This window comes from Sander lucioperca, chromosome 4, assembly GCF_008315115.2.
Source record: "Sander lucioperca isolate FBNREF2018 chromosome 4, SLUC_FBN_1.2, whole genome shotgun sequence".
Classification (NCBI taxonomy): domain Eukaryota; kingdom Metazoa; phylum Chordata; class Actinopteri; order Perciformes; family Percidae; genus Sander; species Sander lucioperca.
In genome coordinates this window covers 45,345,149-45,358,847 of record NC_050176.1, presented here as the reverse complement: position 1 = coordinate 45,358,847, position 13,699 = coordinate 45,345,149, and the positions used below count along the sequence as shown (strand labels likewise).

At 40.3% G+C, this 13,699-nt stretch overlaps 1 protein-coding gene across 16 annotated transcripts in view; it reads right to left on the bottom strand.

The window, feature by feature from the left end:
* The window catches only part of ank2a (ankyrin 2a, neuronal), a 76,432-nt gene that overhangs the window by 32,084 nt on the left and 30,649 nt on the right, over nt 1-13,699 (bottom strand). For 6 of the 16 annotated variants that reach the window (XM_036000289.1, XM_036000290.1, XM_036000287.1 and 3 more), the window contains exons 7-32: nt 13,403-13,426; nt 12,902-12,910; nt 12,124-12,222; nt 11,549-11,647; nt 11,251-11,349; nt 10,833-11,030; nt 10,319-10,417; nt 10,017-10,115; nt 9,710-9,808; nt 9,328-9,525; nt 9,079-9,177; nt 8,764-8,862; nt 8,139-8,336; nt 6,169-6,267; nt 5,567-5,665; nt 5,339-5,437; nt 5,126-5,224; nt 4,940-5,012; nt 3,688-3,814; nt 3,418-3,496; nt 3,225-3,328; nt 2,797-2,832; nt 1,888-2,112; nt 1,673-1,771; nt 965-1,119; nt 415-626 (exon numbers count right to left, since the gene is read on the bottom strand). In XM_036000289.1, coding sequence (XP_035856182.1) covers nt 415-626; nt 965-1,119; nt 1,673-1,771; nt 1,888-2,112; nt 2,797-2,832; nt 3,225-3,328; nt 3,418-3,496; nt 3,688-3,814; nt 4,940-5,012; nt 5,126-5,224; nt 5,339-5,437; nt 5,567-5,665; nt 6,169-6,267; nt 8,139-8,336; nt 8,764-8,862; nt 9,079-9,177; nt 9,328-9,525; nt 9,710-9,808; nt 10,017-10,115; nt 10,319-10,417; nt 10,833-11,030; nt 11,251-11,349; nt 11,549-11,647; nt 12,124-12,222; nt 12,902-12,910; nt 13,403-13,426 — 2,925 coding nt within the window. The remainder of the gene's footprint in view (nt 1-414; nt 627-964; nt 1,120-1,672; nt 1,772-1,887; nt 2,113-2,796; nt 2,833-3,224; nt 3,329-3,417; nt 3,497-3,687; nt 3,815-4,939; nt 5,013-5,125; nt 5,225-5,338; nt 5,438-5,566; nt 5,666-6,168; nt 6,268-8,138; nt 8,337-8,763; nt 8,863-9,078; nt 9,178-9,327; nt 9,526-9,709; nt 9,809-10,016; nt 10,116-10,318; nt 10,418-10,832; nt 11,031-11,250; nt 11,350-11,548; nt 11,648-12,123; nt 12,223-12,901; nt 12,911-13,402; nt 13,427-13,699) is intronic. The other 10 variants (XM_036000291.1, XM_036000288.1, XM_036000294.1 and 7 more) reach the window with 7 other exon arrangements.

Genomic DNA, 13,699 nt, shown 5'->3' with positions numbered 1-13,699 from the left:
AAATGCCGGCAAAGTAGAACACGGAAGCAGCTTGAAGCAGAAAGCGCGAGTATGTCTGTGGTCTGGAGGTATTATAAAGTTGATGACAACAACATTGCCATAGCAAACTGTGAGATATGTAACAGAAGTGCTCTGTTTGTTAACAGAGTTGTTGAATGTTAAAATATGGTGAATTAAATTAAAAATAAGGAACATCCTGGATCTGTTTTTTCGCTCTTCTTTATTCTTTTTTTATATGTTATAGAAGTATCGGATTGGGACTCGGTATCAGTAGATACTCAATCAAATCGAATGACTTGGACTCGGACTCGAGGGCAAAAAAACCTGATCGGGACATCCCTAAACATAACTTTATTAGTTGCTATAACTTTGAACATTTGATTCATGTCTGGCCAAGAAATGCACTGTACGTACCTGTAGCCCAACTCTAATCTTCTTGGTGAGGGCTCCTTCAGGGAAGACAGCCTGGACCTGGGGCACAAGAGTGCTACTGAGGACCCCGCCCTCTGGTCCAATCAAATGACTGTCCTGTTTTATGCGTGACACCACCGCAAAATACTGTGGGAAGTCTCGGGTGATGATGCGGCATATTCTTTTCTTTTCAAGCTCCTCTGGGGAATCAAGTTCTGTGACGATCAAAAATATTTAGCATAAATACTATAGGAGCAGTCAATTGTGTGAAGTTTGGAGAATGACATTTCAGGTGTACGATTACTTCAGTTTCTATATCCATTTCCCTACTTTCTGCTTCCCATTATTATCCCATCAGTGTAATCTAAATGGTGAGTCTGGCCTGCTTCACTACATTGGCCTGTATTAAGGCTTACTTTGATCATATTAGGGATCTAAGTTTCTGTGCTGTTGGGTTTCATGCATTGTTACCATAAAAAATGCTGTGATGTAAATTATCAAACCCTATCACAACCCTTGGTTAGCTTATCACAGTCTAGTTAGGATCCCTTACTTTCATCCATGCCATTAAGTATCTGGTTCAGTTCCTCTTCAGTGAAGTCACAGTGGTGTTCCCTCCAGCTCTCTCCTGTCTCACTTCTCAAGATCACTAGCTCTCGCTCTGTTCCCCGCAGGGCTGCAAAATGGGGGATCTCCACAATCACAGGCCTAAAAGGGTGACAAGGTAAAGTCAAACACAAATTGAAATTAAAAGTACATTTGTGGTAACAGTTTGACAGAGCTGGTTTCATCAGAGATAATATGATGTTTGGGTTGATTTATGCAAGAAAAGAAACAAACAAAACAAATAGGAACACAAGATTAAAATTTGTGTGTAAAAACATCAGCTGCATTACATGCCTAGTAGAACAAACATATTCATGAAAAAGTCATTTGAAAAATATTTAAACAAAAAGAGAAAATCCATTCCACATCAGGAGCAGAATCTACGAGAAACAAGTCTGGGGATTGGTACTATAGACTGAGGAAAGCATGGGGATAACGCAACAACACAAGACAACAGGTCGGGTGGTTTCAGACAAAGGCTTGCACTTTTATAGTACCAAGAAAAAAGGAAGTAACAAAATAAAAAACAAAAAAGCGTTACTCATAAATATCTTATGGAAAACTAAAAAAAATCTCAGGTGGACACAGTGGAAAAATATGGGTGAGTATGTGATCACTTCCAGAATGGTAGGGTGTCCCCCAACCATAGTCCTACCCGAGGAACTTGGTTCCTGGAGGACCCAGCTGCAGGATGCGACTGACCAGGCTCTCACCCTCATTTAGAGGGGGTGGAGCTGTGGGAAGGTGGAGCTTACTGATCCATGCGCAGCACAGAGAGGGAATGAAGAAGAACATATGAACACACCACACAACAGTGTAAACACACTCACACAAGACAATACACACACACAAACTCAAACACACACTTACCCCAGGAACTGGGCTCCAGTGGGTCCCACTTCAATGATGCGACCAGCCAGCCCCTCACCCTCCACCATAGGGGGCATAGAGGCCAGACGGTGTCTCTTCACCAGCCTGCATGTCACCCGCGTGGGTGCAGAACACTTTCTTGGTGGCACAATGATTCGCAGGCCATTGTGACGGCAACCACGCATGGCCCCGCCCCTGGCATCTACCATGAAGCTGACCAGGAAGCTGAAGAAGAGGGTCCAGCAAGATGTCAAATAAAGTGTTTTTTAAGATTAATGGTTAATAAATGCAATACTTCGGCACAGATGTTAAATCTGTTGACTATGAGCCTCCATGCAGACAATATTATAGTAAGAAGGAACCATTTTAATGACCCCATTCAGTACTGATATAACAACAAGCATATCTCAGCAGATACAAATAATTTCATTTCATTTAATTCCAGCCTTTTCTCTTTCCAGTTTCATTCCACTCAAAATGTAATTTGCAAGCCAGGCAAGCAAGAGGACGGCATTGATCAAGATTATTTCTGGATAATCTTGTATGTCAGGGAGTAAATAGGTATTAAATATTAACAAGTAATACGTTCTTACAGTAATACTCAAGGTTTCTGTATATGAAAAGTTAGCACATATTAACTTAAATATGTCTATAGCCAAACTGTTGTTGCTGTTTTTGGAATTTGAGCAGATGCTCAAGATTAAAGGAGTCAGATCTACATCAAGAATAAAAAACTTGATTGAGACATCTCTAGTAAACAAAACCTGGACATGTAAAGTCATGCATTTATGAAATCATGCGGACAGATAGTATGGTAATAAGAAGATAATTTAATAGTGAATGAGAAAAAAAGTACGGGCACAGAGGAGAGAAGAACGAGTAGCAAAAACAAAGAATAAAGAGTATCACCTGCTGTTGTCATGGTCTAGGCACGGAGAGGAATGGCTAGAAGCAGAATACAACAATACACACACACACACACAATCACAATCACAATCACAATCACAATCACAAACACAGCCAACACAAGAGAGTGCACAAAGAGGCAACAAGGCAATGAACAAAAAGAGAAAAAGAATAGGTAAATGTGAGAAAAACCTGACCAGAGACAGAAAAAGACACAGCAGCAAAGATAAAAGAATAAAAATAGAGAAAACCTGGACGCGAAGGAGTGAAAAATTAAAACTGATTTAGACGTGACTCATACACTCCTGATAGTAAACAAAAGCATGTAAAAGATGGAGTCTCGATTTCAAGAATAAATACACATCTTTAGTGTCACTTTTACACCAGGGAACGGTGTGAATGTTTGTATGTGTGTTTGTGTGTGTGTATACCCAGAATGTAGCAGACTGGAGGATAGCACCACATTATCAAGGTGCTCAGCACCCCAGCTCAGACGAAACGAGTCCTTATCGTGCTCTCTAGACAGTGCTGACACCTACAGACCAAGAAACAGGCCAGTTGGAGTCACAAAAGCCTAAACCAACAAAATGACAACCATACCCTATTTGTATGCTTTGTCCTCACCTGGTGGCTTGTAAGCATGTCTTCGATGAAAACTCCCTCTTTCTGATGGAAACTTTGGTGAATGGGAGTGTGCTGTGACCTGTTGTGAAAAAGCAGGTTGGATTTTCTGAGTGTCTTTATATGTTACTGCCTGGTTGCGTGTTTGCATCATGGCAGGTCGGTCAACGCCAGTGGATGACAGTATGAGCAATGTGTCATCACCTGCTTTACACCTGTGCTGTCATTTGTTACGTTTTTGTTAAGTGTGAGAATGTATGTATTGTTCGTGACCTGTCCAGGTTGTGGCTCATGTAGCTGAAGCCGTCCAGGTAGTGTCCTGGCAGAGAGTCATCTCCCAGCTCTCTGAGATCCTCCGCTCTCAGATACTCTCCTCCATCACCTGTCATAGTGTCCTCACCTGGGAAACAAAGATTTGCCATTTGATATATTGCAAAGAAAGAAAGATTATTCTTTTTTGAGAAACAAAAATTGTCCAGATTATGACTTGTACTGTATTTATTCAAACATGTCCACAGTCCTGCTGCTTGTATTTTCCATCTCAGCTCATGTCATTGAACTATTTTAAAACTTCCAGTCTCAGGATGAGGGGAGGGGGAGATTTGAATGTGAGATAATTTTCTCCTTGCTTAGTTTTGCATTTTTCACTCATCAGAACACACCATACTTACTTTACATCATGCATGAGAGCCCTGTAGGAGGACTCACAAAATGCATCTGCAATTTGCGAGGGACAATCATTTGTGAAACATGACGCTGCCACCATTTGCGATCTACGTCTGAGCAGTGCTCACAGATTGCTTTTGTAAAACGGTTCACTGGTTCTGAAGACTTGACAACCTTGTTGAAAATAGATTTTTGTATGTCACCATAACTTAGTCAGTTCATTCCTCAATTATCTATAATTATAAATGTCATGCTCATATCAACAGCCCCACACATTTCATACAGTTAGTTTCCACCATTGCATTAAAACCAGTCAATTCTGATTACACCCAATAAACAACGAGATGTTAGATCATGGAAAGGCCTTCTTATCTAAAATCAGGTATATAAACCGCACAACAGCAAATATCAGCCATATACAGACTCTCTAGAGGCAGGCTCTCTGGGGATCGGATTTTGGAGTAAAAGGCTAGAGACAAAATTCATTGTTTTAGCAAAAAGTAAATGCATTACTGAACGCTACCAATATGTCTCACTGATTGGTCACAAGAACACAAATAAAGTCCACACGAAGCTGGCAGAGCAGGTCATACATTTTGCAGTACCTTCCAGCTCCAAAGACATCTCAGATAATGGCTCGTCTTCCAACCTCAAAGCTATGAAACATACAGCTTTAAGACCCACGGCTACATCACCCACAATACACAGCTCTTTATGACTACTGAACAATGGAAAAGAGAGCTAGCACGTGTTGTCCAAGGTCAGTTTTGAGTTATAGTATCCGTAGCCTAAAAAACGCCGACAGTACAGTACACAGTAAGTTCTTTGTTTTTTGCTTTCTCTGTTTAGAGTAACTCACCTTCTTCATCAGACACGTCAAGGATCTCAGTCATGGTCTCAGGAACATTAAGCTTGTGTTTCTCTGTGACCGTCTGATGCCCCCATTCACAGTCATTGACAAACAACCAAATTAGAGAAAAGTTCATTAGGTTTTCTGGAAAATTTAGGACAAAACATCCTGAGTCTTGAGGTACCACAAGCTTACCGTTGTGGTAGTGATGACCTCCTCAGTGATGACTTTCAGTGTGTCCACTACAGAGATGTAACCCAGACGTCTGGCAATAGACAGAGCAGTGTTTCCATTCTAACAGGAAGACAGAGATAATGTGACAAAAAAAAAACTTACTTACTTTCTTTTCTTTTAAAAAAAACATTGCTTATTAATGAGAAGAGAGTAAATAATTTGTTTTCTTCTTACCACTGTAGTAGCATTGGGATTGGCACCATGCTGTAGCAACATATTGATAATATGTGTATTCCCTTGTTGTGCTGCCTGGTGAAGGGGTGTATATCCATTCTGTAGAACAAAATATTTTATATATCTAAATTAACAGAGACTTAAACTGTATTATGTCTTGTGCTTAATTTTGCAGTTTAATTTGATCAGCGTTTCTACACATAGGTAAGTTTGACATTTGAATTCTACCTTGGTTTTGGCGTTGACGCTGGCACCTTGCTGTAACAGGAAGTTCACCATCTTGGCATTGCCATAGTGACATGCCACTATGAGAGGGGTGTATCCGAGCTGGAGCGTAGAGAGAATGAGGAGTTGATACAGAGAGATTTTCTTTTCCAATTGTGTCTGCTTTGTTTTACTTGTTTGTGAAGAAGCTGTGTATAGCAACATAGATCAACGCCCTCTGAATGATGTAGATGTATGATGTAGACATTGCCATGTTTGTATAAAGACAGCAGGTGGCAGATATGCTGAATTTGTATGTACAGTATGTGTTACGATTTGTGATTTAGTGAGATTGTTGCGAGTAGTGAGATTCCTCACATTTAAAAAGCAGCCGGTAAAATGCAATCTCATGCGGTGAATGCACATAAAATAAGATACATAATACACTGGGGGATTCCCATTAATTAGCCAGCGGGTATAATTCCAAGATGTTCTACAGTAGGACTTCAACATAGAAATTAAAAACAAATCTTTGTCTTCACTTCCATAAATTCACATCATTGGTGACTAGTTTGTGTATGTGTATGCCTTTTAGTATGTTTGTGTGTACATTAATGTGTGTGTACCTTAGTTTGCTGATCCAAGTTGGCATCATGCTTGGCCACTACTTCTGCTGCATTGACTCTGTCTTCTTGGGCTGCGAGATGTAGAGGCGTCAGTCCGGTCTGTAACATACAGAGCACAGAGTTGTCTTAGTGTTGTGTGTCTGTCTGTGTGTGTGTGTAACTACTTAGGTGAAACACTTGATTTGCAAACTATACATGTTATTGGTATGTGGGACACTACAAAAAAAAACCTGTAACTCAATCCCTTTTGCATAGGGTGACCAGACGTCCCCGGTTTCCGGGGACAGTCCCCGGTTTCCGGGGACAGTCCCCGGTTTCGGTGACCTGTCCCCGGTTTTCACTGACAGACAGACACAAAATTAGAATGAAAGAAAGAAAACATTGACAAACGTATAGTCGTGCACCCTACACACGCAGGCTCAGCCAGAGCAAGCGCTGCTCAGAGCTCAGAGATGTTCTAGAATGCCCATATTTTACGATGCTAAAATTACTGTTTATTTACATGGTAGTACATACTCTGGTGGGTTTAGCAAATGCAATTTTGCAGACTTTTTATTGTTAAAAAAAGGATTTTACTCTTTAATAGAAAGGTCGACCTACTTAGAAATCCTTTCCATAATGTTGTCAGACACTTAGAATATTAATCTGAGCCTGTCAGTGGCAAAACGAGCACTTTTATGAACATGAATACAAGCTGGACAATTGTCCTATTAACTTACTGTACATTGTAGCTTGTTTCGCCGTGGACTGCAGCGATCTCGTTTAATACTGGACCAATGTCAAAGGAAAATATTTCCTCAATAGTTTTAATTGTATCCGATACTCAATGAGCTGTTGCAGAAACAAGCCCAGCCTGAAGCAATAAAGCAAAAGCTGTCAGATAAATGTGGTGCAGTAAACATTACAACTTTTCCCTCTGAGGTGTAGTGGAGTACAAGTATGAAGTAGCAGCAGGGGCGATTCTAGGATCAGACCTTTAGGGGGGCTCAAACCCTAATGAGAATGTGACACGGATATAGTGCATGCAAAAGTGTTAACCCCCTTGCTGTGACAAATGGTTTGCGAGAAAATTAACATTGAACTTACATGAAATGTTATCATATTTGCATTCTGCATAAACCTCTGCACACTATTACTCTCTGTGAAATATCTCACAAACTCTTCACTCAACACATGCATCAGTACAACAAGCGGCTCCCGGGTAATCCGGTTTTGAAATTGCAACAAAATTTCTACATGGTCTCCAACTTTGGGCACAAATTATAATGTATTCTCATGTAAACTATTTATGTCAGTACAGACATTTTTGTAAATTGCTTAGCCAGTGTATTCCACCATAATGGTTATTATATTGCCAGATTCCAGACAATCCCACTTACTTATATATATATCCCACTTACAAATATGAATATATATTTCTACTGGTATGCTTCCTAGTGACATTAATGCAAAAATATGAAGAAAAAACTATTCCACCTGTGTGTGCATGGTTAAAATTCTGAAGTGCAAAATAGCTCAAGCTACAGCACAGATATTTCCATCCACAGATAAGAATAATCAAGTCTAACCTCTGGATTTCTTTAGTGCACCAGATTGATGCATTTCAATGTTAAAATTTTCTTACAGGGGAACATGCCCATGGACCCCCCTAGGGAGGCTTGTGCCCCAGTGCAGCTATAGGCCTAGTGAGGGGCAGTGTCCCCGTTTTAAGTTTTACAAAGATAAAAACATTACCTGTTTTGGAGGTATTTACGCTTCTGAGCTGAAAATGTCCCAGAAATCTGGTCACCTTATTTTTGCATATTCTGAATGGTTGCAAGATTAAAGACATACGATTCGATTCTTATGTCCTATGAAAATATAAGATCTAATGGTGCCACCTGCACCCTTAGTAATAGATGCAGTGGCTAATCAATATTAAAACAATTGTCTGACCAAAGTATTAAAATGTGTCTGTGTTTGTCTGTGACCTTGGTGGCTGTGTTGACGTGAGCTCCTTTGCCCAGCAGCAGGCTAGCCATCTCAGCGTGCCCTTCCTGGACTGCCAGGTGTAGAGGGCTGACTCCCTGCTTGGTCAGAACGTTGGTCTCTGCTCCATACTGCAGCAGTGCTAACGCGATGTTCGTCTGGTTCTTTTTGGCTGCAATGTGGAGAGGAGTGTAGCCATTCTGGAAAGGGAGTAAGGTGAACAGTTAGATGCTATATTGCATATTGTTGCATATTGATGCTATATTGTTGATGCTATCAACAACATCACTCCATATGGTTACAATCCCCCCTATACATTTTAAACAGTAGCTAAAACAGCAAGTGTTTATGATTCCTTTTTACTGTGCAGGTAAAATCTAAAATATCAAGAATATCTCAGGTTTTGGTATCAGCTCCTAAAAATCAAAGGACTGCTTAGCGTCACTCTCCAGCTCTTGGTGTCACTACTATAATCAATAAGATCTTGTAGTAAGCTGAAAAGTAAAATGCAAAAGTAAAAAAAAGTAAAATGCAGTGCTTGATCACAAAATAGCTGCTAAAGCAGAATGCATCACATATTGTGCAAGTGTCTGAAGTACTGCTCTTCTTTAAAATCCTTTGTCTAACCTTTGCAGTAGCATAAGGCGATGCCCCTTTATCCAGCAGCAGCAGAGCTACTTCTTGGTTGTCATAATGAGCTGCCACATGCAGCGGAGTCAGGCCATTCTGTAAGAGGAAGCATTTGATTTAATGATTAGTATTTCTGTTATAGAACAGTGTACGTTTATGATTTTGTTGTTTTTCTCTTCCTGCGTACAACAATTATTTTCTACCCTATAATGAGGCTATTTCAGAGACATAATTGTCCTGGAATAACCTCACCTTTTCTCTATTATGTTCCATAGTATTTGAGTGTATAAATAATCCTGATTTTCGAGTCACCTTGCCAGCATCATCAGGGAGAGCTTTGCGTTGAAGGAGAAGTTTTGCTACATCGAGGCTTCCATACTTAGCTGCTACATGTAACGGAGTGAATCCTTTCTGTGGAGGAAAAAAGGGAAAAGTTTGTTTCAAACCTGCATATTCAAATTGTTTAACTGGATATTTGTGAGCCTAAATAATAATCTTGCATCTGTTTGTTTGATCAGGTATTTCTCTGCCAGTGTACATCATGTTCTATCCTCTGCTCACCTTCGTGGCCAGTGAGTGTGAGGCTCCGGCCTCCAGCAGCACGGCAGCAGTCTCTACCTGGCCCTCCCTGGCCGAAATGTGGAGGGGAGTGTAGCCGTTGGTGGTGGCAGCATCTGGATGAGCCATGTGCTGCAGCAGCAACTGGACAATATCAGTTTTCCCCAAACGGGATGAAATGTGGAGGGGAGTCTGGTCCTCCTGTGGTTGAGGAATGAAAAGGCAGAGAGACAGTTAGAAACAATTATATTAGAAAAGATCGACACACAGTAGCCAGAGCTGAGGCAGGCGATATGACCCATGAGTATGTGTGGATGAAATAGTGCTTATTTATGATAAACAGAGGAAACAGTGATTAACTCTGATGATGCGACAGATGACTCACCCTGGCTATAGCATCAACCAATGCTCCATTCCTCAGCAAACAGCGAACCACTTCCATCTGACCTGCTCGTGCTGCCATGTGGAGAGCTGTCTCACCACGCTGATATGCAAAGACAGAACATTTATGAGGGTTATGATGCTGTGCTGAATGAAACACTCAGGATTTCTGAAAATACCTGCTTCTGTAGGTTGTTGCATTAGATAAACTGATGGTGGAAAAAATACTAAAAGTACTGTTTACTTTATTGCCTTATGTATTTCTGACTACTGACTACAGAGAGCTGAATAAACTATTTGTCAGTACTCACAATGTTACGGACGTCAGGAGATGCTCCATTCTGCAGCAGAAGTAAAACGATGTTGAGGTGGCCCATGAAGGCAGCTACATGGATGGGAGTCAGACCAGACTAGAAACAGCAAGAGAGAGAGAGAGAGAGAGAGAGAGAGAGAGAGAGAGAGAGAGAGAGAGAGAGAGAGAGAGAGAGAGAGAGAGAGAGAGAGAAGGAGAGAGAGAGAGGCAGGAATATGAGCATACAATGCAAAGTTCCTTACAGAAAAGTGTTCTGTATTTACAGGTGCTGTTCTGAGACATTCCCACAAAGTGTCTTACCTCAGTAATGGCCTGGATGGAGGCTCCATATTTGACCAACAGTTCCATCACCTTCACCCTGTTCTTCTTACAAGCGATATGGAGAGGAGTGAAACCATTCTGGTAGAGAGAGAAAAACAAAAATAGACAGATAAATACTATATCTACGTACATCTGGAGGTTGAAATGTATTTTTATTTTATTATTGGCCCTTTATCGGATTATTACAGGTAATTTGGCACTCATCAGGAGCATTTTCATAGTAAGTAATGACGTAATAAGGCAGTCATGAATTGTATATTGGTAAGTATGACTGTATGTCTTCTGTTCCACTCTTGATTAATGGTCTCACATCTTACTGAAGAGAATGATGCTGTTTTACTATGTTAAATTTGACAGGCATTATAGGAATCAAAAGCACTCTGTATTGTCTGAACATGGTTATGTATACCTGCATGTGTATTTGCTGTATTTGTGAGTCTGTGTTGATAGCTACTTTGTGCTTGTACAGTTGTTATTTCCTGTGAATCCCTACCAATGCTCTGACATTGGGATTGGCCTTCTTGTCCAGCAGAAGCTTGGTGACTCTGTAGTGGCCGCAGTGAGCTGCGACGTGCAGCGCTGTGAGGTAGTCCAATGTGACATCATCAACAGGCGCCTTGTGCTGCAGCAGGAGTTTAACACACTCTATGTGGTCTCCCTGGGCTGACATGTGCAGTGGGGACAGTCCGTTCTGTGTGAGGACAAAGGTGATGGTGCATGGGTAGATAACAAAAGTCAGAAAAAGCATTTACATTGAAGAGATGGCTGAGATGAGAAGCTAAAGGAGGAGGAAATGCAGGTACAATATATTGTGTGTTTTTCAAGTGAAATACTACTAAAAGCCTGATGTTTTTTGATTGTAGCACAACTCTGGGGTATGCTGATCCAGTAATGGCACAGCCGTACACTACCTTGGTTCTGGCTAAGATGGGAGCTCCTCTCTCCAGCAGAATTTCAAGTGCTGGGTCATGACCACTCCTGGCTGCACAGTGCAGGGGGGTCAGGCCATCCTGCGGGACAATCACACATGCACAGACGAAGGCACAAACGCATAAATATACACAAAGTGTAGACATTAATCCAATCTGTTTCGACAAAAGAGGCAATCCACAAGTGGTTGGTAGACTATTAGAAAGTCACTAGGGGGTGGCTGCAGAATTGTGACTATTTAATAAAAGCTGATGTCTTGACTTTAAATAAGAGTCTCACCCTGGTTTTAGCATCTATCTGAGCCCCTCGGTCCAACAGCAGGGCCACCATGTTGGTGTTGCCTCTCTTGGAGGCCACATGGAGAGGCGTTATCCCATTCTGACAAGGCAGGCAAGAAAACAAAAGAAAGTTAACTTTACCACAAATACTATTCAATTTACACAGCGAAAATATAATTTGTGGTTGTGATTGGGAGCTGACATAAAAAAATAATTCCAATGCCACATCACATAGAAAGTCCTACAATCTGTTTTAATAATAATTTAGTTTGTATGGTTTAAATCCTTCTGAGTTGAGGGCAATAATATACAGTTACATCACTAACTACCCAACTGCATTTAATGAAACTGAAACTAAATTCATGGACCAATCTCAAGAAAGCAATGCAGCTGAAAACATGCAAAAACAAATGCAACCTTTGACAGGCCAAGGGGAAATGCAGTTATTAAAGACTAAGATTAAAATGGAAAGTTCTATGGTATATGGTAAAAAGTAAATACACTGTACAAACACAAATGTTTTAATAGACAGCAGTACAAAATCTCTTGATTTCTTAAGTGAAAATGGGGCGATACCCTGGCTGTGAAGTCCACAGCGGCTCCTCTGTTCAGCAACAGGGTGGAGACATTCACGTTACCATAGTGAGCCGCGATGTGCAGAGGGGTAAACCCACTCTGTTTGAGACAGACAAGGAAAGAGGGAAGGAGAGAGTGAGAGGGAAAGTAAAGGAAAGATAGGTTAGAGGACACAAAAATGAAGAAAGAGAAGATTGGTTGAAACAACAGGTGAGGAAAAAGGAAAACAGTTGCAAGAGAAGAGCAAAGTAAGATGAAATGAGATGAAAGAAAGAAAGAATAAATTAAAATAAGAAAGAAAGAAAGAAAGAATAAATGAAAGAATAAATGAAAGAAAGAACATAAGAAAGAAAGAATAAAAGAACATAGAATGAAAGAAAGAAAGATCAGATTTTGCCGTGGCAGATACAGGAAAGAAACCTGACTCTACTGAAGCAGTGCAACGATGAGGCAGCATGCTGAAAAAAGAAACTAGACCCATCGGTGTAAGAAGCATACAAAAATGAGCATACCCCAAAATAGCACAGGCAATACATAATGCATGCAAAACCCCTGAAATTCTGCCATGCTTGCTAAAAAAAATGGTGAAAAAAAATCAAAGCAGTTTGGTTTTTGAATACCAAAAGTTAAACTTAAACGCAAAGGATATTAAAAACAAAACTGAAATACACAAAGCAACTATACACTGTGTGTCTGCTTGGACGGACAAATGGACATTTATATACAGTATAAGCCATAATATCTACAGTACACAGCTGTAGGTGGGTTTACTCCTTACCTTCCCATTCTGATAGACATGGTGCAATTTAATTAAGAAACAGAGTTAACTTAAGATCAACAATGTGATTCAGAGAGGTAAAACAATGCTTTGAAGTATACATGCTGTAGGTTATGCAGAGAAAAAGCAGTGAATAAAAAATCGAAGTTTGATTGGAATGCTATCAGTTTTTCAGTCAAGTATCAAAATCTGTAACGCTAATTTATTTTAAAGAGTGATTAATTGATTCAAAATTAAAAAAGAAATGAAAAACAATATTTAATTAAAATGCCATAAACTAACATTCTCTGGGATCTAGGAATACAACACGATGTCTGTTGCTGTCAGCCATGCAGGAGTGTGTAGCACAGCATAGTCACCCGCATGCGTTCATACTAATTGGTACATAATTCTGACATGCAGGAATTCCTGTCCTTAAAGTCATCAGGACAAAAAAGCTGAAAGAGATGGTTAAAAAGTGACAAAAAGGAATTAAATGAAGAGGTGATAGAGTATGTATACCTCCGTAGTTCTATTGACCATCATCTGGTTAGGATGCATAGAGAGAGAAAGGGGGAATAGGATGTAGGGTTGTTAGGGAAAGGGGCTTACCACAACATTGACATATAACACAGGGTAAGTTTACAAGGTCGCACAAATAGAAAACAAAAAGCAAAGACAAGGAAGCAAACAAAGCATTCGGAGAGAGGCTCTGTCTATTAAAATTATCATATTCCAAAATGGTGTGCAAATAAATCGATAAAATAAATAAACCTGCATTTAAATCCTCCATTTAGTCAGATGCATTATCACACACTT